The sequence below is a fragment of the Chelonoidis abingdonii genome, chromosome 9 (assembly GCF_003597395.2).
Source record: "Chelonoidis abingdonii isolate Lonesome George chromosome 9, CheloAbing_2.0, whole genome shotgun sequence".
In the NCBI taxonomy this organism is placed as follows: Eukaryota; Metazoa; Chordata; order Testudines; family Testudinidae; genus Chelonoidis; species Chelonoidis abingdonii.
The window spans coordinates 2670435-2697875 of record NC_133777.1 but is presented as its reverse complement, the minus strand read 5'-3'; the positions used below and the strand labels follow the sequence as shown (position 1 = coordinate 2697875).

General features: G+C 56.7%; 1 protein-coding gene across 1 annotated transcript in view; it reads right to left on the bottom strand.

Annotated features, from left to right (window-relative positions):
* Positions 1-27441, bottom strand: part of CASKIN1 (CASK interacting protein 1) — a 178055-nt gene that overhangs the window by 43275 nt on the left and 107339 nt on the right. Inside the window, 1 exon segment of the mRNA XM_075069067.1 lies at positions 6454-6505. Within this exon segment, the coding sequence (XP_074925168.1) occupies positions 6454-6505 (52 nt within the window).

The following is a 27441-nucleotide window of genomic DNA, read 5'->3' as shown; positions in this document are numbered from 1 at the left end:
ACAGCCTGAGCGTGTTCATGGGACGTGCCTGGCAGGCCCAGGGCAGGCCTAGAGAACCCAGATCACTCAGGCTTAGCTGCGCTCACTACCTCCGGGAAGCGCCTTCATTCCACATGGGAGATTGTGTCTGTGGTCATCGTGTTTGTGGCTCTCCCTCTGCAGGGCTGGCCGGGGTGACAGACGTTGCATACCATACTGAGCCCTCCCAGCGCTGCAGCAAGCAAACAGCCCTGCCTGGCCACGCAGGGGATCTGTGGGGTGAGCCAAGCCAGCACCCCACGCAGTGCACTGCTCCCTAGCCCTACGCTGCACGATGCCAGGTCAGAGGTAACCAGGACAGCGAGAGTCCCGGTGACAGCTGCGTTTTGCGTTGTTCCCAGGAATGCAGGGGACACCAGGGTGCTGTCAGCAAGCCCCAGCTGTGGGCCAATGGGCCAGGCATGCCATGTGAGGAAATATTGCCTGTCACGGAGTGTCGGGGAGTCAGGGCCCTGTACCCCCAGCTTCCTGCGATTCACCAGGACTCTCAGCCAGCCAGAAAAGCAGAAGGTTTATTTAGCCGACAGCAAAACAGTCCCAGACAGGTCTTGCAGGCACAGACAACAGGATCCTCCCCAGTTAGGTCCATCTTGGGGTCCCAGGAGCATCACAGCCCCCTTGGGGGGTCAGAGCCCTGTCTATCCTCCCCTCCATTCCCCAGCCAGCTCCTGAAATCCTCTCCCTCTCCAGCCTTTGTTCAGCTTCCCAGGCAGGTGTCACCTGGCCTCTCCCCCTTCCTGGGTTCTCACATTACCTGCTTAGGTATTTTCTCTCCAGCCAGTCTCCCATCCCCCAGTGCAGATCGTCCTCCCAGGCCAACACTCCCCACTCAGCATTCACAGACCCCAGTAAGAACAGTCCCAGTTCGTCACACTGCCTGCCCCACTGGCCAGGGCTATCACGGGTCAGCTGCCTGGCACTGCACCCAGGACCAGCGCCAGGGTTTCTTGCGCCCTAGGCGCACGGCCATTTCACCGCCCCCTGAGCTGATCCCACAGCTCCGGTGGAGCTGCCGCAGGCATTCCTGCGGAGAGTCCGTTGGTCCGTGGCTCCGCTGGAGCTGCTGCAGGCATGACTGCGGGAGGTCCACCGGAGCCGTGGGAGCAGCCGACCATCCACAGGCATGACTGCGGCAGCTCCACTGGAGCCGTGGACCAACGGACCCTCCACAGGCATGCCTGCGGCAAGTCAACCGGAGCCGCCTGCCACCCCCCCAGCAAAATGCCGCCCCCTCAATAATCCTGGTGCCCTAGACGATTGCCTAGGCTGCCTAAATGGTAGTGCCAGCCCTGACTGCACCCTGCATCCCCATTGCAATGGTGCTGCCATTGCCCATCACCACCCGAAGGTCAATAACCCCTCTGGCTCTCTCTCTCCCCTTGCCACAGTCTGTGGCACACAATTTTAACAGTCAGGTTAGCCACCAGAACACTTCGGAGGGTGGGGGGACGTCGGTCTCTCTCTACGGGATCTACCCGCACAGAAGTTCTGAGCTCAAAGCAGGCCTCACAGGGGATACGGGTCCCCTCTGGCCTTCCCATCACTGAGTCTATTCTCCCTGCTGTCCCCCTGCCGAAGGGAGACGGTCACGGAGCAGGGAGCGGGGGCACCACAGAACTGGGCTGTAATCAGCAACACGGGCGCCCCTATGGCTGGAATAGTGGGTCCCAACAGTGACCGTGCTCAGCTGCATGATTCCAGATACATCCCCCAGAGATGGCAGCCGCTCCCACCCTGCTCCCTTGGAAACCTCCACCATGGAGCCTTCCTTCTCCTGCAGCCCAGCCCCACCGCAGCAGGAAGCTACTGGGCTCATGCCGTGCAGGGGAAAGCCGGGGCGCCCCAGCAGGTGAGCAGGACCCATGTTCCCCTTCTCACCTGGAGGTGTCTCCCCCTCCCCCACCCTGGAGCATCCCACCTAATCCAGCCTGGCTGGTTTTTTGTTTCATTTTTAATGAAAATGCCTGTAACTTCTGCAGGGACCACAGGCACTAATCCTGCCAGCCTGGGAGCATCGCAGAGCAGGGCGGCTTCAAGCGACGGCCCCCCCACAGGAAGGAGCAGGGCGGTGCTCCCCCATAGCGTTGGCAGACAGGAACTCATCTACGAGTGTGAAAAACCTGCCGCCCGCCTCCGGTGCCTGTCGCTGCAGCATACCGGGCACCGCAGCAGGGCAGTACTGTCGCCTCCATTTCACAGCTGGCAACCCATGAACAGAGAGGGGGGTGACCTGCCTAGGGTCACAGAGCCAGTCTGCAGGAGAGCTGGGAAAGAACCCAGGAGTCCCAACCCACAGCCCCGGCTCTAACCACTAGACAACGGTGCATTTGACAAGAACCCTGCTCCTCTCTGCCATGCATTACAGCAAAGGGAGGATCTCAAACCTCCAGTCCATACCGCAAGCCAGCCTGTGCCCTCGCCCGCAGACTGACCCGTGTGCCGGCCCATTAGCAGGGAGTGCGGCAGGCGCTCGGACACAGTGGTGACAAGGATGGTGCGACGCGAGAGCTGGACATGACATTTCCCATTCACCTCCTGCTGCCAGCCCAGCTGGGGGAGAGCCCTGGGGACGGAGCTCCCTTGGGTGCCTGTCTCTGCGTATCCCTACAGCAGCTGCCTGCGGGAGTGCTGCCTCCCCTCCGACACACAGAGAACTGCCCCGGGGGGCCTGGCCAAAGCTCCCTACCTGTTCACTGCAGCACAGGACGGCCCTCGGATCTGCTCCGACTCCAGCCAAGCCCAGGGTCTGGCTGTCCCATGGCACCGATGAGGGGCCCCTTCTGTCTGAATCGCTCCGGAGAGCCACCCAACACCTGAGTCCCTGGCTCCCACAGCCGGACAGGCAGCAAAGCACGGTGGTGGGCACAGAGCGGGGCAGTCAGCCGGGATCCGTGATCACGCAAACACGGGGGGCACTCTGGCTCCTCTGGGGGCTGGAACATACAGGCTGAGGGGTCAATCCCCTGCAACACCTGGCAGGGTCATTTACATGGGAGGCAGGTGCTGTGCCGCCACCGCAGACTGCCCTAGGGAGGGGATCGTGCCCGGGGGGGTGCAGGGGAGCTGCCCATGAGGCCAGTCACCAGGAAGAGGCGAAGGGAATCAACCCAGGAACCAAAGCAACTCAATGGGAACCCCTGCCTGGAACCCACCCAACTGCTCGACTGAGTTCTCCAGCGGTGCCTGCCCACGCCCCCCAACACTGCAGCTGGGCCCAGGTCTGCCTCGGTGCCCTCCCCACCCTGCCACCCCCCAGCAGCTATTTGCTCATCCCACGCGGCTCAGGCAGCGCCTCCCATGCAGAGTCGGGTCATTCATCTGCACCGCTGGATGCTGCAGCCAGCCTGCTCCTTCCCCAGCCAGGCCAGGCTGCCTCGGCATCTCTCCTGCCTCTCGGCTGTCATCTTCTGATCCAGAGCACGGCAGGATGGGAAAGCCCCGCAAGGTCAGGCAGCCCCCAGGGAGCCAGCCCAGGGCTGTTGCTGCCAGCAGAGCCCACAGCCAAAGGCAGGGGAAGGGGGCAGCTATTCATTTTCTTTTCAGCTCCGGCTTCCCAGCATCTCTGTTGGCCCTGCCTGCCCCAGGCAAACCTGTGTGCGCGGCTCTCAAAGGGTTAGGAGTTACCTGGCAGAGGCAGAACAGATGGCGTCTGTTCAGCTCCAAGGGATGAGAGAAAAACCCAATGTACCAACTTCTGGGCTGCTGTCAGGGCACGTCTGTCTCTCTGAGCTGCTCGCTGGCCATCTTTCAGGGCGGGGGCTGGCCCACTGGGCTAGGGGAGATGGCCAACAGCCATGGCCATGAGCTCTGTGCTGTCTGCATGAAGCCCACACTCATGCAGAAACCAACATTTGTCCCTAGGGAGCTCACTGCAGGAAGGCTTGGGGCAGATCGCAGAGCAACCCGGCCTGTAGAGAGCTTTGGAGGATGGGGCGAGTGTGTCTCTCTATGACGTGGGGTTGTGTGTTCAGCTGGCTGTGTCTGTGCCTCTGAGTTTGTTTCCAGAAAAAAAATAGCTCTGAAAGGTGGTTTTGGAAACGGCTGCCCGCCCCCCAGAGCTCCAGCTCCCCGGCGCATGCCACCATCCCAGGCCCGAGAGCCACTCGGTGCTACCTCCTGGCAGGTCCTCTGCCCCTCCAGGGCACTGTGATCTCAGAGAGGTACATGGGGAGGAAGCAGAGTCCAGGCTGCTACTGATGCTGCAGAGAGCAGGAGACGGGAAGATTCTGCTGTGAAGGAGAGAACAGGGGCAACAGGCAGCCCTGAGCACTGGCCTTCAAGCCTCTGGATTTATGTGCCCCTGCCCAGCAGCGCTGCCTAGGACCGTGTGTGCACACTGCGGCCTGGCACTGTCCATGGGGCGCCCTGCCCAGCAGCGCTGCCCACGCCTGCGTGATGTGGCCAAAGATCCAGCTCAGGAGCTGCCGGGACTCAAACGGAGCCAATCCAGAAGCTGCTAATTGAAAGGAATCAGTGTCCTGTGGAGGCGTCTCTCTGTCCCCACAGCCACTGCTCTGAACGGGAACAGCAGGGCCCATGTTTGTACTACAGCATAATGAGGCTGAGCCAGGAGCGCGAGGGAGAGTGTCTCCTCCACACGCCCACAGGTCCAGAGCGCCCACTAGCCAGCCTGGCGCTGTCAGCCAGGGGCACAGCCTGGCCCTTCCCCTAGCCTGAGCTCCAGGCTCTGCACTCCCCCTTTCCTCTAACATCTGGGGCGGAGCATCCCCCCACTAGCTGGGTCCCGGAAGGCTGCGGGTGGAACACAGACCCCTGCCTACAAAATATCCCCAGTCCCTTTCTAATGGAGTTACTGGTGACTGTGCAGCTGGCCTCGGGCTGACTGCGAGGCCAGGCGGGTTTGGGCCGTTATTTACAGGGAACCTTTAATCTTGAAAACTGACTTGGAGCATCGGCGCTGACTCCGTGAGTGCTCCGGCGCTGGAGCACCCATGGGGAACAATTAGTGGGTGCTCTTCACCCACCGGAAGCCAAGCTCCCCATACTCCACCTCATCTCCTCCCCTGGGCGCACCAGGTCCCTGCTCCTCCACCTACCTCCCAGCACTTGCCCCCGCCAAACAGCTGTAGCAAGCTCCAGGAGAGACGGTGGAGGAGCAGGAACATGGCACACTCAGGAGAAGAGGTGGGGCTGGGGCGGGGACTTTGGGGAAGAGATTAGAATGGGGGGGGAGGAGTCAGGGCAGGGACTTCGGGGAAGGGGTTAGAATGGGGCAGGGGGGGTGGAGCCGGGGCGGGGACTTTGGGGAAGGGGTTAGAATGAGAGTTGGGGAGTGGAGGTCAGGGGGGGACTTTGGGGAAGGGCTTAGAATGGGGGGGCCGGGGTGGACTTGGGGCAGGGCAAGGGGCAGAGGTGGGTCAAGCACCCACTGGTGTGAGGAGAAGTCGGCACCTAGGCCTCGGAGGAAGCCGGATCTAGAGAGTAGCGTGGCGGGGTGGAGACAGAACCCCTGGGCTCTAGTCTGATTTTAGACTAAGCTTTTGGGCATAGAGGCCGTGTCTTCCCAGTGTGGGTAGCCCCTAGCCCAGGCGGGGTTCCCACGGGGGGGAGCCCCAGTTTGTGGAGCTGCAGCTTGCTCTAGCCCAGGGCTTTGGAGCCGGCCAGGGGCTGGTTTCAAGAGCAGTTTAGGCAGTGCTGGCTTCTAAGGGACAGAATGTCGTTGTAGCCAGTGACTTCTCTGCATCCTATGCCCATTTTCCAGACCACGCAGGCCTGGTCTGAGGGAAACACGGCAGAGCATTAAATCCAGCCCACGGGGCTGGAGCCAAGCCTGGCTTTTCGTTCCATCAGTGTCTTCAAAACTGATTTGGCACGAATCACGAGGCCATTCCACTGCGGCCTATTAGATACAAGGCTCCACACCCTGCATTCCCCATGGCAGGCAGCGCTCCCCTCTGCCGTCCACCAAAAACTCAGGGGACACGATGCCAGCTAGGGGAATCTGTCTGGGGCTAACATGGAAACTGGAGATTTTGGAAACTAGCTTTCCCCCCCAGCTGCTCGAATGCAACTATTAGCAACCCCGTGTCCCAGAGCAAGGCAAGAAAGCAAAGCCGCTGGGCAGAGAGATCCTAACAGAGAATGCCAGGGGTGCTCAGGGCGTGGGGGAGTGAACGCTGCAGAACCGGATAGTCTGTTCCCTCTCCCGAATTCTGAGACGTCTCAGAGCTGGGCTTGGCAAAAGAGAAGAGGCTCTTGTAAACCAGGGGGGAAAATGCAGGTGCCAACAGACCACAGAGAGCAATTCACTTACAGAGCAGCCCAATTTCATCATGGAGCTTGGAGGGCTCTCAGACACCTGAGATACTCTTCTGATAGCTCCATCCAAGCAGCAAGCACCCCCCATTCACACACTCAGCTGGTCACCGGGGCATGCAGGTGGCACCTACTTACCCATCAGTGTCTTGGAAGTTGACATTGACTTTCTTTGCGGACCCGAGGAGCTCTGGGGGAGAGAGAAAGCAAGTGTTAAACAAGTGACAAACAGGGACATTCACGGAGTGTGGGGGAGTGAGGGCCCTGCACCCCTCTTCCTGGGATTTACCCTAACTTTCAGCCAGCCAGTAAAACAGACGGTTTAATGGACAGTAGGAACGCAGGCTACAACAGAGCTTGAAGGTACAACCAGGACGCCTCAGTCAAGTCCCTCTGGGGGGCAGGGAGCTTAGACCTCAGCCTTGGGGTTCCCTGCGTTCCACCACCCAGCACACAACTGAAACTAAAAACTCCTCCAGCAGCTCTCTCCCATCTGCCCAGCTCCTCCTCTCCTTTGACCAGTCTCCCGGGCAGAAGGTGTCACTTCTCCCAACCCCTCTCCTGGCTCAGGTTACAGCTCAGGGATCTTCCTTCAAGGGAAGTCCCCACATCCCCAGGTCAAATCCGCCCCGCTCCCTCTTGCGTCACACCCAAGCTCTGACAAATGCCACTTTGTTCCTTGCTTTGCAAACGCCGTTTTACGTAATTTAGGGGCCCCTGCAGAACCACAGAATGGGGACAGCCCTGAAAGCAGCAGGGAGACTCGATCCTGCCTTGGAGGGACCCTACCCTGGGATGGGACAGCAGCTCATTCACTTCATGGTCCATGCAGAGAATCCCAGCGAAGGGCCTAGCCATGGCCAGCTGTGGGGGGTATTTCAGGACATGGGCACTATGCCACCAGGAACTGGGCCGAGATGCCCAGTTCATCTGCTGTGTGCCACCAGCCTGGGCAGGATTCGAATCAGCACGTCACCAGAAAGAAGCACCATAGCACAGGCCTCTAGGCCAGCCAGACTTCTGTGGGCTCTGGCTCAGGCCCTGCACTTCCTACCGCGTCCATTTCCTTCATGTCAGGGCACAGGGAATTGGGGACAGTACAGGACGTTACAGACATTACAGCCCAGAGGGCTGGCTGGGCATCTCCCCCGGCTCTGACAGTCTCGGGGTTCCCAGGCAGCCCAGGCTGGGGCCCATGCAGATAAGGGCTGGCAGGATTTCACGCTGGGCCGCTGCATGGAAGCGAGGATCCTGTCAGAACCCTTCCTTTCCCACCGCAGCCAGGTCTTCTCAAGCCCAGGAAAGAGCAGAGGGACACCAAGGCCTCGGCAAAGCACAGGCCCTACTGAATAATCCCATCGCATGGCTTGGGGTTTAGAAATCCAGGTTAAACCCACATAAAATAAGAGGCACAGAAATCTGCGATGAGTGCCACTGGCTGGGGTGGCCACGCTGCCTCGCAGTGCTGGGAGGAGGAGTGAGACATGCTGATGGTTCTCCACCAGACGTGGCAATGGTGATAGCAGCACACACAGGGCAGGTGTTTTAACCAGGGTCAGATGACATGATGGTGAAGATCCCGGTGTCCTGCCCACACTGCAGCATGCTGCCCCACGCCCCAGTGGAGAATCTCAGCTTTAACCTATCAGCCTCGTGAGCTCAGGGGTCTCGATTCTCCTCCTGCCCAGGCTGCTGCTAAATGCGAGTGAGGGGAGCAGCTGCCCTGCTTTGAAAGCATCTCCAGCGAACCTTTTTGCTCCTTCTCCAGTCAGGTCTGTTTGAAGCAGGGAGGGGGTGAACAGGCCGGGCCGAGAGCAGTGGTAATTATAGCAGTCTGCACCTGGAAGGTGTTGCCGGTCCACCTATCCTGCCAGGCGGCACCGCACCTGCAGAGCACTGCCAGCCAGGCACAGCTATACCTGCAAAGCTTGGCTTTCGCTGGCATTGTGTATTTCAGCCCCTCACCCCTTCCTGCCCTGGGCAAACAAGCTGTGCTAGTAACAGCACACTGCGTCTGCACGAGGGGCTTCTGCCGGCACCGCTGCCGCCCAGAGTCTCACCTCTGCACATGCCTGGCCGGGATAAGTGTATCGCAGCCCCTTACCTCTCTGGAGAGGAGAACAAGGCACCTTCCCCAGGAATTTCTAACTTCATCCTCCCCTAAAATGCAACTACCTCTGGGCGAGACACAGCATTGCCAGCTCTTGGGATTATCTCGTGATACACGGTGTTTCTTTCTTACAGCCCCAGCTCCTGGAGTCACGTTATTTTGACAGACTTTCAGCTTTAATTATTAACAACAACAAAAGTTACGTTTCTGGCACGGTCACCAAGGAAGCTGGAAAACATGATCCCTAAAGGCTCAATGTCCAGAAAAAACAAGAACCCCAAACTTGGTATTTTTTAAAATCACGTGGTTTGGGGGCCAATCTCATGACTCTTTGGGGCCTGAATCACTTTTTTTTTTTTTTAAATGCTTGGGGTGAGGCGAATTGAAGAGTGCTCAAAAAACCACGTGGGACAGGGGCTGTGACGGGGAACCCTGTCCCAGACAGCACACACGGAGAGAGTCCCACGAGGCAGCATGCAGAGACCCGGGGCTTAGTGCCCCTGCTGCACAAAATGGGCCATGGGAACGGGTGCTTAATGCCCACAATCGACCCGTTCTCTGGAAGGCTGCTGCCCCTCACACACACTGGGGCGCTGGGGGCAGTAGCTTGGGAAGAGCGCCCCCTACTGAGTTTATCACCACCATGCCCCCCAGTGCCCTGGCCTCTGCTCAGAGCTCTCCCACTGAGCCGCCCCAAGCCCACCGAGCGAGCGGGAGGGCGGAGAGCACGACGGAAGGATCACTGTTAACAAGCTGCAGAGTCAGAGCCTCCTCTGGCCAAAGAGCCTCGATAAATCAAGGCGAGATGCTCGAGAAAGGGAAAGGAGGGGAGCGAACTGCGAGTCTATCACCTTTGACGGCTGTTCCTGCCTTGGCCTGGCCAGCTGACAGGATCCCACCAAGCCCAGTTCAGCCTCATCCCTTACCCTTGGGTTCAGTGACACGGGGCAGCCAGACCTCATCCCCTCTGAACCCTCCCCCGAACACACACGCATGCACCATGGCTTGTGCTCCAGCAGTGAGTGCTGCACTGTTTCCAGCAGGAGAGGCAGGGAAGGCCGCTGTGCTCTGGCAGTCTTGCCTCTGCTTCTCCCAGGATGCTCATCGTGCCCTAGATCGTTCTGTGCAGGACTTTCCCACAGGCATCTTCTCCAGCCTCTCCTTGCTCTGTCATGGTCCAGGGGCCTCCCCCACCTCCCTGGGGTCTCCCTGTGTGCCGAGCAGCATTCCGGGCTCAGGACGCCGAGGCCGCTCGGTGGAGCGCACATCTGTAGCACGTCCCTTTGGAGAAAGAAGGGGCAGCTCAGTCTGACACCTGGCAGGTAGCCACAGATTATACGGGGAGGGCAGGGGAGCTCTGAGAGGACCCAGGAATTCAGTTCCTTCCCTCAGTGCAGACCCGGCCTCCTCCAGCAGGTCCCCAAAGCCCAGCGGCTGGTCTGGTCCGTGCTCTGCCATCACTCATGGCCTCAGTGGGATTGCAGCAGCGGGTTAACGCATCTGCGTGAAGGAAGCAGGGGAGGGGGAGATTACGCTCTGCTTGCTGGAGTTGGGCCCAAGTGCCGGGAAAGTAGCACAGGTCATCTCAGGACAAAGAGAACAGAGCTTTCCAACAACCTGACTTCATCCCTCTGTCTGCACCTAAGATGCTTTATGCCGAATCCCTGCCCCCGCCAGGCCACTGGCTCCTAGCGGCCAGGAGACCTGGGCAGCCACTGAGGCAGCCTCCAGAGCCCAGGGCTTGGCAAGCAACCCTGCATTGCACAGACATGAAACCGGGCGTCATCTTCCTTCCGCTCGCCCCATTGGCATGCTGTCCTGGCTGCACCGCCAGTGGGCCCATGCACACCCTCCCCGCCCCAGATCCCTGCCCCGATCTCGGCAAGGGCCCTGCCTCTGGGGCCGGTAGCTACCCGATGCTTCAGAGCGAGGTGAGAAATTCTCTGACACCCCGGTCCAACCGTGCAAGGGGCAGAGTGTTCTTCCCAATGCCTGCAGGAGCCCTAGCTCAGATCCATCAGACATCCAGCCCATATAGCAGAGACAATGCTGGAGACAGCTTCCTGCTAGGGCTCTGCTTGGGACAAGTGATCTGCGGCCACCACTGCTGATGCCCTGTTTGTTCACCTTTCCCATTCACCATGTGTGACACCGGAGTAGATGGCCCAGTAGTGCCCTCTGACATGGGAGGAGGCTGGATCCTGGAGCAGGCCAACCTATGGCATTGGCATGGTCCGATCACGGAGGTGGGATGCTGGACTCCAGGGTCCGTCTAGGCCAGCAGCCCTACCAAAGTCTGTGACCCAGCTCAGCAGGAAGCGTGACGCTGCCCTAGCCAGGGAAACGATCTGGCAATCCTCATCTGCCTCCATTGGACACGCGCTTCCAGTCATTACCAGACATTTCCCAGCCCATGATCTGAATCTGCATCTCTCGGCTGCAGAGCATCACATCTGCTAACCCCTCTCCTATGCCCAGAGGCCCGTCCCACCTTCACCCGAGTGCTGTCAACAAATAAAGGGTCCTGGCTGGCATGCGCATTCATCTCCCCAGTATCAGAGCCCAGTGCACAGATGAAATCCCCCGGAGATCCACATACATCCGAGAAAGCGTTTCCTTCAACAGAGCCACTGCCACCCCTTGGTCTGTGGCTCAGGCAGAAAAGAAGCAAATGCTCCTCCAGATGCTGAGAAATACTCCAAGCAGCAGAACGACTGCAGAGCACCGAAATCCTGCTCCTCCTGGTCTCCTCAGCCAGTGCTGGCCTCCCCTATGCACTGTCCCAGTTCCAGTTCAGTAACAGCGGTATTGCTTCAGCCATTCCCACTGGGGGATGCAGCCTAGGCAGCAGCTCCTGAGAACGGAAGGCTACGTCCAGCCACTCTGGGGCAGTGCTGGTAAGACCTGATCCAGTGCTGGGGGATGTGTGGTCTGCAGCAGCCTATAGTGGGCCAGGTAAAACGTCAGGCCATCCAGCTCATGGTCTGAAACATCACAGAAGTGCGACACACAAACACAAGGCACCATCTTTCCAAGGAGAGACGGAGCCCCCTGCAGCCCAGGCCAGCTCCAGGGCTCTTGCCTGCAAAGGACTTCGGAGAGATGCTAGACAAGGGGTTTATAGCTCCAGAACAAGGGTAAGAATCAGTGACTGATCGGGGTGGGGACATGTAGCTGGTCATCACTGTTATACCCTGGGGGGGGAGGGGAAATGCCCCTTCACACATCCAGCCTTCTCCACAGAGAGATTCCCGGCAGCTTGGAACCCCAGAGCAGAACAGTCCCCATCAGGGAGTGACAGCAAACCGGGCTGCGTGCTCAGAGGGTTAAAGGGGCCTGTCCCGGCCAGGCACTCATCCCAGAAGGGCTAAATGGATTCAGTGAGGAGACCACCTGCTCAGCTGGAGCGATGACACCGCCACCGCCCAACCACCTGTGGCCCCCAGCCACTCCCACTCCGGCACATGCCAGAGCCCTGTGCGATCAACACCCAACACTGCAGCTTCCACCATGCTCCCCCTGCCACCAGGGGCCTCACATCTGAGCCGGCCTCACCCCCACTAGGGCAGGACAGTTCCCTATGGCAGATTCTCCCCAGCGCTCTCTCCAGCCCAGCATCACTCGGTTCCAGCGACGAACCCTCCCCGGCGAACACAGCCAACAGCTGGGCCCTGCCCAATGCATCTGTGCCCGACCCAAGGCCAAGTCCCCTGCTCTCCCCAGGGCACAGCGGCTGCCTGGGGCAGCTCCTTCCTGCTTCTCTAGAGTTGCAGCCTTTGACGGCGCTTAACAATTGCTCCCCCTTCTGCAACACCCAGCCCCTGCTCTTGCTGGCTGAGAAGACACACGGCCCCTTCTGCAGGTAGTGGTGCACCCCTCCCCAGTGCCACCCTTTATTCCAGCTTGAAACAAGGCAGCCGCAGGTTGCAGGTGGGATGTGGAGCTGTTTTTACACCAGGCTGGAAAGTTGGCAGCACACTGCTGGCTGCATCTCAAAAGGTGAGCAGCTCCCTGCATCCCAGCACCTGAGCACTGAGCAAGCCGACAGGCTAAGGAAGGCGAGGGGCTCACCTGGGGACACCCTTTCCCCCAGTAGCCACCTAGGCCCTACGCACCCATCGTATGCCTAGATGGCTGTGGGAGCTCTCTGCAGCCAGCACCGTACCACCCAGGAACCAGCAGGGACAAGGAGCAAGAGAGGTCGGGTCTCTCCTGGTCCTGAATCCACTAATGTTTTGCCCAGCCCCAGACAATGGAGCACCTCTCAGCTGCTGACTGGCCACAGCCCCCCAGATACCCTGCACCTGTAGGGCGAGGGTGCATCTCCTCCATCCTGGGTGCAGGCAGACAGCCGTCTCTGCTGCTGACGGAGGGTCCCCTAGGGTCCTAGGCCCCAGATCTCAAGGCTTTCCAGCACTGGAGGAGATATCAAAGAGAGGCAAGAGGAACCCTTTGAACTGGATGCCTTGGCAGGCAGCCCAGCATCTGCACAAAGTGTCTGTTCTGACTTGGAGAACTGACTTTAAAAACTAAATTCGGGCTGGAAAAGCACATACAAGAGTGGCTAGAGCCAAGGGAAACGATCACAAAGGCGACTTGATCTTCATTTTTTTTTTTTGTCTAGTTTTGGCAAATTCTGTATGAAAAGACCAAAATATGGAGAGTTTCACATCATACGTCACACTCGGTTAGAAGTCACGTAGCCCCTTGGCACTACCTAAGGAGAACGTTTGCAGATGCTGTCCAGCCCAAACAGAGCTCAGTGGGATTCCCTGTAGTTGGGCTAAACAGTTCCCTGGGAGACATCCCAGCTAAACAGAGCTCCAAACAAAGTGAGTCCCCGACAAAGTGGTGCACACGGTAAACAGTGACACCAGCTGGGCTCTTATTTACACCATCCGTTGACATGCAGACCGGGGAGAATACAACAGCCTTGAAAGGGGACAACTACAAAGATGGATAAAACACATTATCACTGTCACAGAGTCCCCAGGCGATGCTCTGGAACTGCTCCCCACTAAGCCAGTCAGGACTTTGGGGAGCCTCCTCCCCCTTGGAGCAGACTTGTTTAGGGCAAGAAGCTCACACGGCTTCACCTCCTGGGTCTCTCCTTGGAGCATTCAGCATCCTCTGCCCGTCCGTCCACTTCCCACAGCGAGCCCGCCCCAGTGGGGTCCTGGGGAAGCCACAGGGTCCTGCACCCCCACTTTGCAGTCAGACCTGACTCTCAGCCAGCCAGTAAAACAGAGGTTTATTCGATGGCAGGATCATGGTCTAAAACAGAGTTTGTAGGTACCGCGAACCAGACCCCTTGGCCGGGTCCATTCTGGGGGGCAGTGAGCCAGACCCCCACGTCTGCACTCACTCCTCTCCCCAGCCAGCTCCAGACTAACAACCCTCTCCAGCCCCTCCTCTCTGCTCAGCTCCGTTCCCGAGCCAGGAGGTTACCTGACCTCTTTGTCTCCAACACCTTCAATTGGCACCTTTGCAGGGGAGGGGCCCAAGCCATCAGTTGCTAGGAGACAGAGTGCCCGGCATTTAGGTGCACTGGCCCTTTGCTCTGTAGCAATCACACACCCTTATTCCACCACCTAGATATTAAGAACTGCCTAGGGGACACTGAGGCACCAACACAGTATTCAGAGCAAACATTAAGAACAGTCCCAGTTCGTCACAATCACTGAATGAAATCTGATTAGCCTGCAGAACTCTCTGCTGCATTATACTACTGAGGCAAGTAGGTTTAGATATTTATACTGATAAGATCAGCATCTGTAACACACTAAGTAGGGTACCTATTTTAAGAGCTCACTCCTCATACTGCAGGGTGAAGATGATCAATAGTCAAGTACAGGAAGCAATCTCCTGCCTAGTGCAGAATTGCACAATTAGCTGGACTGAGGGATTTTTATTCTTCCTCAGAAGCATCAGGAATTGGCCCCCACTGGAGAGTGGTTTCTGAGGAGATGGCCCATTGGCCTGTGCTGGCAGAGAGGAAGGAGGCTGGAGCGTACGGACCATTGCTCTGTTCCGGTACAGGAACTCTTATGATCCTAACAGCTGCGTCTGTTTTTCAGCAGAGACCAGAATGCAGCTGAAACTGACAATGAAGAATTAAGAGACTCTTTGAGCAGGCAGAGAAGGCAAGAGACAGGATAAATGGAAGCAACAGTGAGGGATTTGGTACCGTCAGAGCAACTGAGTTAAAACCAGTGGCTGTAATGGATCCATGGCCGTCACAGGGTGCCTGGCCCCTGTGATTAAAGCAGGTTCAGCTCCCCTGCACCAGAGCACAGGCTCCTAGTGGGGTTAGTTACGAGGGAAGGGCAGCACCTGGACACCATAAAAGATCTGGAACAGACCCAGTGAGAGGCGGGGTGGGAATGAACATCACTAGAAGCAAGATGAAAGATGAGTGTAATTCAGTTCTTTATAGAGAACACGTGCATGTCATTAATAGTTTTAAATTTCTGGGCACACTGTTTGACAAACTTACTCGGAAGGGTCACATAGAAAAGTTTTACAACTAAAGGGTAGGCTTAATCTATTTACAAGCACTGCTGGGATTAACCAGGGAGCAGATAAGAAAGTACTGATGATGCTGTATAGAGTGTTAATAAGATCAGGCGTAGATTAGGAGCATCAAGCTTTAATTCTGCATCTAGACCAGGGCTTTATAAGTCTCAGTCAATTCAAGACCCAAGCACTAGGAATTGCACGTGGTGGATTATGACACCACTGTGTGTAACACAGGTAGCTATTTGAGAAATGCCTATCCGTTTAAGAATGGAAATGTTAGGTCTGGCATGTTGGTTTAAACTCAAGGGAAACACAGCAGATAAGAACTGTGGACAAACATAAGATGAATGTTGGGAATTATGCAGCAGGAATGTAGGCAATAAACTCCCTCATGCTCTTTGGGTTAAAATGTGAGAAAGACTGAAGCGAAAAGGAAAGTCTAGAAGAAATTAAGATCGATAGCTCTGTGGCTGTAATTTATACCTGGCAACTCATCTTTCTGGATGTGGATTTAGAATTGTAGAATAAAGTAAAGGGAAAGACAGAGTCATTCTATATGACAGATAAGGTTTAAAGAGACTGGGTGGATGAGGTAATATCTTTTATTGGACCAATTTAAGATAAAGTTGATGAGTTTATATATGGTAAATGGAGTCACCATTGCACAATATATTCTGACAGATCTAAAGATGGGGAAGAAAAGGTAGAGTGGGAGCAGCCTTTTCACCCCTGAGATTGGAGTTAAGAAATCTAAAAGAATATCTAATTTTGCAGGCACGCTAACTGGTGAATTGGTGGGAATCATGTTAGCATTAAACTGGATATGGGACGAACAGCCTACCACAGCTGTTCTCTTTCTGGATTCATCATCAGGTATCCTGCTGGCAAGTAAAAGGGGTATAACAAAAAGCCAGAGTGATCTAATAAATGAAATATTGTGTTTGGCAACAGAGTTAGCATGCTTAGGTAGGGTGACCAGATGTCCCGATTTTATAGGGACAGTCCTGATTGTTGGGTCTTTTTTTTTTTAACATGGGCTCTATTTCCCCTCACCCCCGTCACAATTTTTGACACTTGCTGTCTAGTCACCCTATGCTTAGGTGCAAACAGAGCACTAGCATGGATTCCAGCACCTACTGGACCACCTGGCAATGAAATGGTGGATAAGAAGCAAACAACGTTTTAAAACATGGAGAAACTGAGTAAAGATTCCTTTGAGTAAGTAGGAATTTCAAAGTTTAGTTAAAAGGGATTGAAAGAGGAACAGCAGGAATTGTGGGCCATGGAGAAACATGGAAGAACATTCTATGAAGTGTGCCCCAAATTAGAAGAAAACGAGGTACTCGTATTTAGAAAAAGTGGGCAGTGGTTTGAATAGTACTTTGTGTTTATTGAAGAGATACAGAGTTGGGGTGGGGAACAGCCATAAGGATAAAGAAACAGCTGACCACCCAACATGGGAATGTTCCCAGGAAAAACAGGCCCTTTGGGAAGCAGACAGACACATTCAGGTGACAGACTATACTAGGAGGGGGTTACTGAGAGGGATGGGAATGAGGGGGATAATTAAAAAAGCTCAACTACGTTTCTTTAAGGCACTAGAGCAGGGAGTGCAGTGCAGTGCCATGAATGCATGAAGACTATAGCAGGTGGTGGTTATGGACTCAGTAGATGAGTCTGCTTCGCCATAAAGCAGCAGCAGCAGCAGCAGCAGCAGCAGCGAGATCCAGTCAGGAAAAGTCCGGAGACTGGGGGAGGCTGTCTCTGGGGAAAGCTGTAGAGAACAGGATGGTCACCACAGGCCTGCCCTGGGAATAGGGAGACACTGGCTAGGAAATGTTTGGGACCGGGAGAAGCCTAAAGACAGGAAAGCAACTAGAGGGGTTTGCTGGCTGGCATCCCCAAGCCAGAAAGTCACGGCCAAGAGCCAGAGAGGGCTGCAGGCAGAGAAGCAGCAGAGAAGCTCACCCACTGACATCTCCAGGGCTGGAGAGAAGGACCCAGGGGCACAGTGAGAGGGCCAGGGAGCATGAGGACTCAGAAGGGGGGAAACTGAGGCAAGTGTGCCTTTCACGCTGCAGCCAGCTGCAGGAGGGCGCTCCAGGCAGGGCCACTCAACCACAGCGCCAGAGAACCCATAATGTCCCTCTAAGAACCCCAACCCCTTCTCTGCTAGAGGGCACACCCTGCCTCTGATCAACCCACCGCCGAGCTGATGTAGAAATACACATGAGTAACCAATACATTCGTAGATGCTGCATCCAACTGCTTTGAGCCTCCCAAAGGCCTTTTCAAAGATGGGTAAATATTATCTCAACCTTAAAGAGAGAGAGAGAGAGAGAGAGCGCGTGAGCATGAGTGTTTTGCAGAGTCAGGAGTAAAATGGCCACCGGACCACACTGCTTTGATAGCATCTTTGATCCCAAAGGAGCCCTATATGCTTTACAGACTACAGAGTCCCTACGCCTACCACTGGATGGCAGCCACCTCTGGAGTGGAACATGACTGCTGTTTAATCACGCACAGCAACACGTTGGCAAAGTGGCTTTCAAGCCAGTGACAGAACCACAGCTGGTTTCGAGGCAGGGCTTGTTCTCCTTTAGGGTTGGCTCTCACTCTGGCTGTGCAGAGGCCTCCCCGATCCCCCAAGGCCACTGGATTTGGCAGAGCGGCCCACACCTGGCATCACTACTATTCATGCTGCGCTAGCAGAATGCAAAATGGAGCCTGGCTGTGCTCAGAACCCAAACTGTGCCTGGCAGAGGGTGGGACTTTCCTCCCACTAAACGGCAGAGAAAATAAAATACTGGGAATCAATCCAATTACCAAAATTATGACAGATTTTGTAAGATTTACATAAGATTTACTCACTAATACAGCTAAGGCTTTCAATTAAACGGATCTTCATCCCAGCCCTGGCACGGCCGCAGTATGGGAGCAGGGGAAGCCACAGCACAAAGGCACAGGGCCAATGCAAACAGAGCCGTCTGGGTTTGAATTACAAACCGTTCTTTGACACCCTTCGGCGGGGGCAGACAGTGCTTGAGTAGGGACCAGATGTTTGTCCAACCCTGCTCTAACCGCCAGTCTGATCTTCCCCTGCTCCTACCCCCAGTGGCGAATTTTCCCAGCATACCCAAACCCAGTGTCCCTCCCGGGGACAGTCCTGAGCAAAGCCATGGTCGAGCCGCTGGGCTGGGACTCAGTGCAACTGGATTCCACCCCCATCTCTGCTCCTGACAACCTGCATGCGTGCCCCTGGGCATGTCACCGAATCTCATCCCCCTCGTGCTGTGGGAGGCAGGTCAGCTCCCTGGATCTCTCCATGACTCAGGCTCCTTGCTCATTTGGGACGTTTCCCCAGAGTCTCCTGGCAACGACCATGCTGCCGGCCTGGCAAGACCAAACATCTGCGCTCGCATCGTGGAGCTGAGCCGTGTGCCCTAGAGCGGCCTGATAACCAGGTCTCACAGGTACTTACGGACTTCCCTTCTGAAGGGCCCCACTGCACCCACAGACTACAGCACCCCTTGGGGGTGCATGGCCATCAGCTCACCAGCTGCACGTGGAGGGAAAACACAGGCCAGGATGGTGATTGCCAGATTCACCGGCCCTGGAGAGCAAGGCAGGACCTCGGTTTCTGAAAGTCCTCTGCGAACAACCCACACGTGGCTCGGGGCAGGGAGTTCACACTAGCCACCACCTCGGAAGGAGGGAACCTGAGCCGACACTGCTGGTGCCCTGCGGCTAGCTCTCGGAGGAGGCTAAAGGCACACAGCTGTCAGCAGGCTCTGGTCCAGTCTCCCCACTGGTAACAAAGGGATAACACTCCTGCCCTGCCCTGCTCCACATTCACTTGGTCTAAGCCCCCACTCTCATCGTTACTGGTAACACAGCTGGGCAGGGTGACCACCTAGGCCAAGGGGCCACACCCCAGCCCAGGACGCCGCTAGCCCCACAGCAATCTCACTAGGTTGCCTGTCTAAGAGCAGGCACCAGCCAGCACCACACCAGGCAGTGACTGATGGCATCCGGCAGAGCAAGGGGAGGGCGGGTGAAACCGCTCTTTGCAAGGAGCATCCTCCCAGAGCCAGAAGCGCTCCACGCACACATCTGGCAGTTACCATGGCAACGCCAGGTCTGTCTTGCAGGGACGAGGCAACACGGAGGCTGCTGCTGCTAGCAAGGGCCTGGGCCTTGTGGCTCTGGGCCCAGACAGAGGCTCCCAAGCGGGGAGGAGGGCGGGATGGGAGACACGGATGAGGAGAGCTTCTGCCAGCGAGCCGCTCGCCGCTCTGGCTCAGCCGCCTGTCTCAGCGCTAATGACAAGACAACGCTGTTCGGAGGGAACAACCGGGGCGAGGCTAACGACCCAGCCTGTGCACAGCCCCGCGGGCAGACAGGAGCACCAGGAGTCACTGCGTGCTGGACAGCGGAGGCGGGGCCAGCATGGTTAGAGAGCCCAACGCTGGGGAGGGGACATGCCTGGGAGGCAGGAGTCCTTCTGCCTGCCACCTCCCCAGCACTGGCTCTAAAGCACTTCAGAGCCCCTTCCACTCAGCAGGCTGTCCGCTCCTCGGCTCAGTTCCCTGGCCTCTGCTTGCAATCACATGAGAGTAGGCAGCTCTCATCTAGCCCATTCCAGCAGCAGGGCTGTATCACTACCCACACTGTACAGCAGGGGAAACTGAGGCACAGAGAGGGATGGCGCTCCCAGCCAGCCACTGGCAGAACCGAATAGACTCAGGTCTCCTGAGTCCCAGTCCGGTGCTCTATCATGTAGGGCACACTGCCTCTCTCTTTCTGTTAATTTCCTTCTGTCACAGAGTCCCCGGGCGATGCTCTGGAACTGCTCCCCACAAAGCCAGTCAGGACTTTGGGGAGCCTCCTCTCCCTTGCAGCAGACTGTCTTCAGGGCAAGAAGCTCACACGTCTTCACCTCCTGGGTTTCTCCTTGGAGCATTCAGCATCCTCTGCCCCTCCATGTGCATCTCGCAGCGAGCCCAATCCAGCGGGGTCCTGGGGAAGCCATAGGGTCCTGCACCCCCACTTCGTGGTCAGACGTGACTCTCAGCCAGCCAGTAACACAGAGGTTTATTAGATGATAGGAACACGGTCGAAAACACAGCTTGACGGTACAGTGAACCGGACCCCTCAGCTGGGTCCATTCTGGGGGGCAGTGAGCCAGACCCCCATGTCTGCCCTCAGCCAGCTCCAGACTGCCAACCCCTCCAGCCCCTCCTTCTCTGCTCAGCCCCTTTCCCGGGCCAGGAGGTCACCTGATCTCTGCGTCTCCAACACCTTCAGCTGGCACCTTTGCAGGGGAGGGCCCAGGCATCAGTGCTAGAGCAGGCCAGTGCAAGGAAGTTTCGCGCCCTAGGCGAACTTCCACCTTGCGCCCCTCCACCTGCAGCAGCTCCCGCCCCCCCACCCTGAAGTGTGCCCTAGCCCCCTGGCAGCTCCTCACACCCCGCGGCAGCCCCACCCCCTGGCCCGTGGAGCCCTGTGTTACCTCCTCACCCCAGCTCACCTCTGCTCTGCATCCTCTCCAAGCACTACTGTGCAGTGGAACCCCCGGGCTGCGGCTGCCACGGCGCGTTGACCCAGGGAGCCCTGGGCTGCCGGCAGTGCGCTGACCCAGAGGAAGCCCTAGGCTGCCGGCAGTGGCGCGCTGACCCAGGGGACACCCTGGGCTGCCGGCTGCCGCAGCGGCGCACTGACCCAAGGGACACCCTGGGCTGCCCACTGCCGCCAGCAGTTCACACTCCCTCTCTATCCCAGCAGCAGCGGCCGCTGAACCACTTAAAAAAAAATTGGGGGGCGCTGCTTTTTGGCGCCCCCAAATCTTGGCGCCCTAGGCAACCGCCTAGTCTGCCTAAATGGTTGCACCGGCCCTGGCTAGGAGACAGAGTGCCAGGCATTTAGGTGCCCTGGCCCTTTGCTCTGCAGCAATCACACACCCTGATCCCACCACCTAGATACTTAAGAACTGCATAGGGGACACTGAGACACCAACAGAATATTCAGAGCAAACATTAAGAACATTCCCAGTTCGTCACACCTTCTCATTACACCAGAAACTAAAGCCCGTCCACCCACTAGTAACCCAGGGGCACTCAGACCGGGCAGTGCCTAGCACCATGCTGGCACTGTGCCGGGAGCCCAAGTGGTAACAGGAAGCAAGTGGACCTGCACTGGTTTCTGCAGGAGGCAAAGCCCCCTCTCCATCACCCCCAGTCCCCACCAGGCTCAGGCAGCAGGTCCCAGTATCTTCCAGCCCAGGCTGTGCAATTCCTTTCACCTCCTGCTGCTGGGCGCCATCTGTCACGAGCGCCCGGCATAAAGGCAGCTGCCACGGTCTCTCCTCATCCCTCCCCATGGCGCATCTCGGTGCCCAGCATGGAACCCTGGGCAGCCTTTGAGGAGGGACCCCAGGGTGCAGCCTGAACAAGGCTGCAAGACCCAGCCTATAGCTGGGCCTTCTGTCTCTTCCACTCGCCTGGGCCAGTGCTGGCTTTTTCTGCAGCGAGAGCTCCCCTCCCCTCGAGTGACATACCCTGCCCCCACTTCTCTCTGTCAGTACTCTGTGCCCCTCTTGGAGCTCTAGTGACGCTCAGCGAGCCATCCTTTCCGCAGCCATCTCTGCTCAGGGCTGGTCTTGAAGGCAGTGGAGTGGGGGAATCATCCTGGGCTTTCCGCAGCGGGTCTCCGAGAGCTTTACCGAGAGCCCCCCTTGTAGGAATGCGGTGCCCAGAGGTATTGCCTTACTCACTGCTGAAATGCAGCCACCTCTGGGGTGGCCTGAGACAGCAAGGTAAGAGCGTACAGTCCTGCAGGAGACCAGTCCAGGGCAGGCCGTGAAGTGAAGGAGGCAGAACACAGTGTGCCAGATTTGGGATGGGACCAGAGCATCCGAACTAGCACCCAGGCTTTAGTGAGAGGGGCCATGACATGGTCAGGAGCTCCCTTGTACGTGTCTTTAAGCATAGCACCCCCCACAACATACACCCCCTTCCACCACCCTGGGGCAATGGTGAACACGACCCAGAGGGGAGAACACTCCCTGCAGGGCAACCCACCCCAGAGACTGCAGGAGGTGTACGGCTTTGCTGCCTATTGGGCTTGGCTCTGCTCCCACTGAAATCAATCCGGAGGGTTCCCGGGACTCGCAGGCCTAGTCTGGGATCTCAGACTGGCTCTAAAGAAAGCGTTTTTGTTCCACTTCAAAGATCTATTTTAAACCTCCAAAGGAAAAAATAAACCTAGTTGGGGAAAAGAACAGTGGCTGGGAAAACGTCAGAAGAGATGGATGGATCTTGGAGACAGGGGAAAGCTTCCTGGATCTGAACCCAATGCTAGAAAATAAATACATCACTCCTGCAACCACAGCGCCACGCAGCTGAGACCTGGACCCCACTACACGCAGGAAGTCAGAGGCAGTCCCTACTCCAAAGACCTCACATCCAAAACAAAGGGTGGGAGGAGGAACCGAGGCACAGAGCGGGGAGGGGCTTTCCCAAGGATGTAAGCAGATGAGTGGCAGAGCAGGGATTACCAGGCCAATGTGCTGGCCACCAGACCATGCGCTTCCACAGGGGCTGTATGACCCCTCTCCTGCCAGCAGATCTGCAGACCAAGACTCAGATCCCATGCCTATGCGGTCAGGGCTCTGCCTGGGCCCAGCAGTCCACAGGCAGCACCCAGGGCCTTAACCTTGTATCCTCGGGGGGGAGCTTTGGTCGTTTAAAAAGACTCTGGCCCCCTGCATGTGCATCTGCCATCAGGGCCTGCAAGCAGGGGACATTCTCCAGAGCCTTTTGCTGTTTGCATGTGCCCACGCCAGCCGCGAGCGGAGCAATACCTGCCCAGACCACATGGGAAATCATTTAATCAAGGCCAGAAAACGTGGTTAGACGTGAAGAGCGACGATCAATCTTCCTGACAGCCTGGGTGCAGAATGCGATTTGGGGCCTGGCAGCCGCTCGCTACAGACCCGGCAGAAGGGAAGACATGAAAATGGGCAAAAAGAAAAGAAAAATCTCCAAGGCCGTGAGGGTGTCTTGTCTAATCCAACTTGCTCTTCCTTCACTAAACCTGCGGGGAGTATTCAGTTATATGCCACACGGGGCTGCATCGGCCAAACCAACGGGACAGCTCCGGGGTGCAGAGAACGTCGTTTCACTCCAAGAGGGAGGGCGTCTCTGCTTAGAGCGGGTGTGATGCCTGCTTCGCCACCGACTCACTGGGCAAACCCCTTGATCCCACAGCGCACTTGAATGCACACTTCGCTTGCAGCACGTGCCCCCAGGCTCACTGAGGCCAACGGGGCCACTCACACATTTAGCGCGAACCACACCCTGGTGTGCTTTGCTGCGCAGGGCCCACAGCACTCACCTTGTCTGTGCCTACACTTCCCCAGCTGGGCAGAGCCCGCAGCCCTGACCGACCTCCCCAGGGGGCATCAGGGTGCAGGGCCTTGGGGCTTCATTACGAATACGCTTGGGAATGCATCTGAGAGCCATGACTGGCACAAAGTGGTGATGGCAAATGCCTGTGCCAGAGAACGAAAAGCTGACACTGATTCACTGCCTTTCCCTGCAGCGCATGGGAGCGCCAACAGACGCAGTTCCCACAATACCCTGCCACATGCACTCCCCTTCCAGGGATCTGCTGTGCTCCGCCTGTGGCAGAAAGGAGCCTCTACTGCATACATGAGAGCCAGGGCTGGCGCTACCATTTAGGCAACCTAGGCAGTGGCCTAGGGCGCCAGAATTTTGGGGGGCGCTATTTTACCGGGGCGGGGTGGCACGCGGGTCTGGGGGACCTACCGCAGTCATTTCGGCGGACGGTCCGCTGCTGGAAAGGCTCCGGTGGAGCTGCCGCAGTCATTTCGGCGGACGGTGCGCTGGTCTAAAGGCTCCGGCGGACGTACTGCAGTCATGCCTGCGGCAGGTCCACCGGAACCTTTAGACCAGCGGGACGTCCCGCCGAAATGACTGCGGCAGGTCCACCGGACCCGCGGGGGGCGGCGAAATGGCCGTCCGCCTAGGGCGTCAGATACCCTGGCGCCGCTCCTGATGAGAGCAGCTCGCCATGCAGCGTGCCTCACGCAGCCCTCGTCAGGGGAGCAAGTCCCCCTGCCAACCTGCCCAGTCCCTCCCCGGCATGCACCACCATGCCTTGCAGCCGCGCAGCAGCCAGATTTAATTTGATCCACAGGCTTGTCACTGTGATGACATTAAACAAGAGCAAAGGAGGAAGCAAACAGCTAATGCAATCACGTCTCAGGCCAGACGGCAGGGGCTAGTTCCTGGCGGATCGGGGTCAGCAGAGCTGCTCATTCCCAAAACACAACAAAATGCCTATGTTGTATTCACAAGGTTTTATCACAGCTGTAGAGATTCGGATGATCTCCTTCTCCCCACACCCGCCACACTGCTCGCCTTCCAACAGCATGAGCACCTGGGGCAGGCAGTGCTTCCCTCTCTCTGCAAACAGCACCCAATCCAGCAGGCTGCGAGGGCTGCCAGAATACAAAGGGGCCCCATATTTCTATCCCCTCTAGAGGATCCCCTTCCCTTCTACTGCACAGCAGGGCTGCAGGCTGCTCGCCCACCTTTCCAGAGTCCCTTTCAGTCAGAGAGATCCGGCGTAAAACCACAAACCCAGGAGTCACTTTCCCCAGGCCCCTGAAACGCAGCCACCTCTTAGGTGTGAGGGATGTGCAGGGCAAAACAGCTCCCTGCCCCGAAATGCTGTGAAGGCTCCAGTATGTCACTGAAACAGGAGAAGGTCTGTGGGAAGCAGAGCATCAGGCAGACTGGAGTACAGCCAGGACTGCTGTACTACCACCCTGGCTCTTGCAAGGACCATGTGACCTCTAATGACTCTGGCTAGCCAGAGAGTTGCCAGATGTTCAGTTTTTGATGCAGCTCAGTGCCCTGTGCACCAAGGGGCAGCAGCTGCTCATTTTGGGAGATGGCCGGAGGATTGAGGGGATTCCGGCAGTGGTACCTTTGACCAGCCCCGGTGAGGAAGGACTGAAAAGCGTTACAGCCTAGTGTGCTGCCGGTGGCTGACACACTGCCCTGGGAGGTGTTTGTCTGGGTCCGCCCCAGTCACCGGCGCCAGCACCTATCACACTCACAAGGGAGAGGTTGCAACGGCCTCGTGGGAGCAGTGGGGAGGAAGCCCGGACAGCTGCCTCTCCACACCACTGAGCTGCCTGCTGACTAGCAATGGAAGCGGTCCCAGTGCCTCCAGCAGATCCTGGCAAACAGAACCAGGGCACTCCCCTCGGCATGCATGACCTCACCTCGCTGAGCCAGACAAGCCCTTAGCACTAGCACACAATCAACTGCCTCACGAAGGAAGGGTCACCAGACCCAGTGATCCCATTGTCTCACCATGGCATCAGAGACCCACCCACAAACGAACTTGGGGTCTGAAATATTCCAAACAAGCCTGAGCTTAATTAGAGCTGCTCGGCACACACTGAACCCTGAAGGAATGCCGAACCAGCCCTGGGAGGGAAAGACAGCTGGCACACAAGATGGTACCAGCTGCATACAAATGAGAGGAACAATACAAGACAGCGCCACAGGTCAGCAGCAGAGGCCAAAGCAGGTAGGCCCAGAGACTGACCCTTCTAAAGCCCAAGTGTTCCCGGCTGGGGGTTGTGACCAGCCCAACGCCTCCCTAGAAATCAGCAGGGACAGCTCCGTTCTGTGTGGTGCAGCGGTAGGATTGGGTGGGAGCCGGGGTGGCAGCAGATGAGGGATATTCCCCACGGCATGTCAGCCTGTGCCGATGGGACACGGCTGCTGGAGAGTGGGAGGGGCCATGTCCACCGAGACTCGCTCCTGTCCATCCCAGACCCACTCAGCCACGCAGCCGCAGAGAGGCTAATGTCACAAGCCATTTGGGGTTCTGCTGAAGAGACCCATAATGCTAGGGATCTGTCGGGGGGCAAAGCCAGCACCCTGCCCTGTTAAACCCATGTCGAGAGCGGCACCCGCAGAGATTACACGCACATCTCATTCAAAACCAGGGAGATGAAGCCCTCTTCCTTTCCCCTGCTGAGACGTGAACGCACGAGGCCGAGTGCCTGCTGTCACGGTGGAGGGTATCGCAGACAGCTAGAGGAGGGTGTTTTTCTGCCCTTAGGAGATGCAGGCAGCGGGAGCACAAGGATACTTGCTGGCAACACCTGGAGCATGCCTTGTCAGTGGCTCTCCACCTTTCCAGACCACTGTACCCCTTTCAGGAGTCTGATTTGTCCTGTGTACCCCCGAGTTTCACCTCAATTAAAAACAACTTGCCTACACAGACAAAAAAATATAAAAGTGTCACAGCACACTGTTACTGAAACATTGCTGACTTTCTCACTTTTACCACATAATTACAAAATAAATCAACTAGAAGATAAACATTGTACTTACATTTCAGTGTGTACTATATAGAGCGGTATAAAAAAGTCACTGTCTGTATGAAATTTTAGTTTGTACTGACTCCGCTAGTACTTTTCATATGTAGCCTGTTGTAAAACTAGGCAAATATCTAGATGAGTTGTACTCCCTGGAAGGCCTCTGCCTACCCCCAGGGGTACATGTACTTGGTGGAGAACCACTGTCCTAGAGACACAAACTGGGTAATTACTGGGAAAGGCCTGAAACACCAGCAAAGCAACACTCATGGGGAGCTGAAACCATCAGCTCTGGGGATGGTGAGACAGCTCCCATGTCACCCGACGGCACAGCGAGCGCAGCGCTCTGCCAGGTACCTGCTCCTTGGTCTGTACCTGGAGCACATCAGAAACAATTGCTTCTTCACCACGGAATCAGATCGGGCAGGAAGAGAACACATCAGAAAGGTGTGGGGGAGAGGGGAGATGGCCTTCCTCTGAACTGAGACCACATGGAACCTTCTGTTTCTTTAACATATTAACAAAGTACGTCAACAACAAATTAGCAGCACAGCTGAGAAGGCGCACGCTGGAGATCAGCGCCTGACGCAGCAGCCATGCAGCCACCCAGGCAGCGCCTGCCCCAGGAAACGCTCTGATGCTGGACACGTGGGAACATTCCAGCTCCACACAGGAGCAGACCCAGTGACCCCAGGACTGAGCACGCTACCTCTAACCCAGGGGTAGGCAACCTGCGGCACGCAAGCTGATTTTCAGTGGCACTCACGTTGCCTGGGTCCTGGCCACCGGTCCAGGGGGCTCTGCATTTTAATTTAATTTTAAATGAAGCTTTTTAAACATTTTTAAAACCTTATTTACTTTACATACAACAATAGTTTAGTTATATATTATAGACTTACAGAAAGAGACCTTCTAAAAACATTAAAATGTATTACTGGCACGTGAAACCTTAAATTAGAGTGAATAAATGAAGACTCGGCACAGCACTTCTGAAAGGCTGCTGACCCCTTGTGACGAACTGGGACTGTTCCTAATGTTTGCTCTGAATACTGTGTTGGTGCCTCAGTGTCCC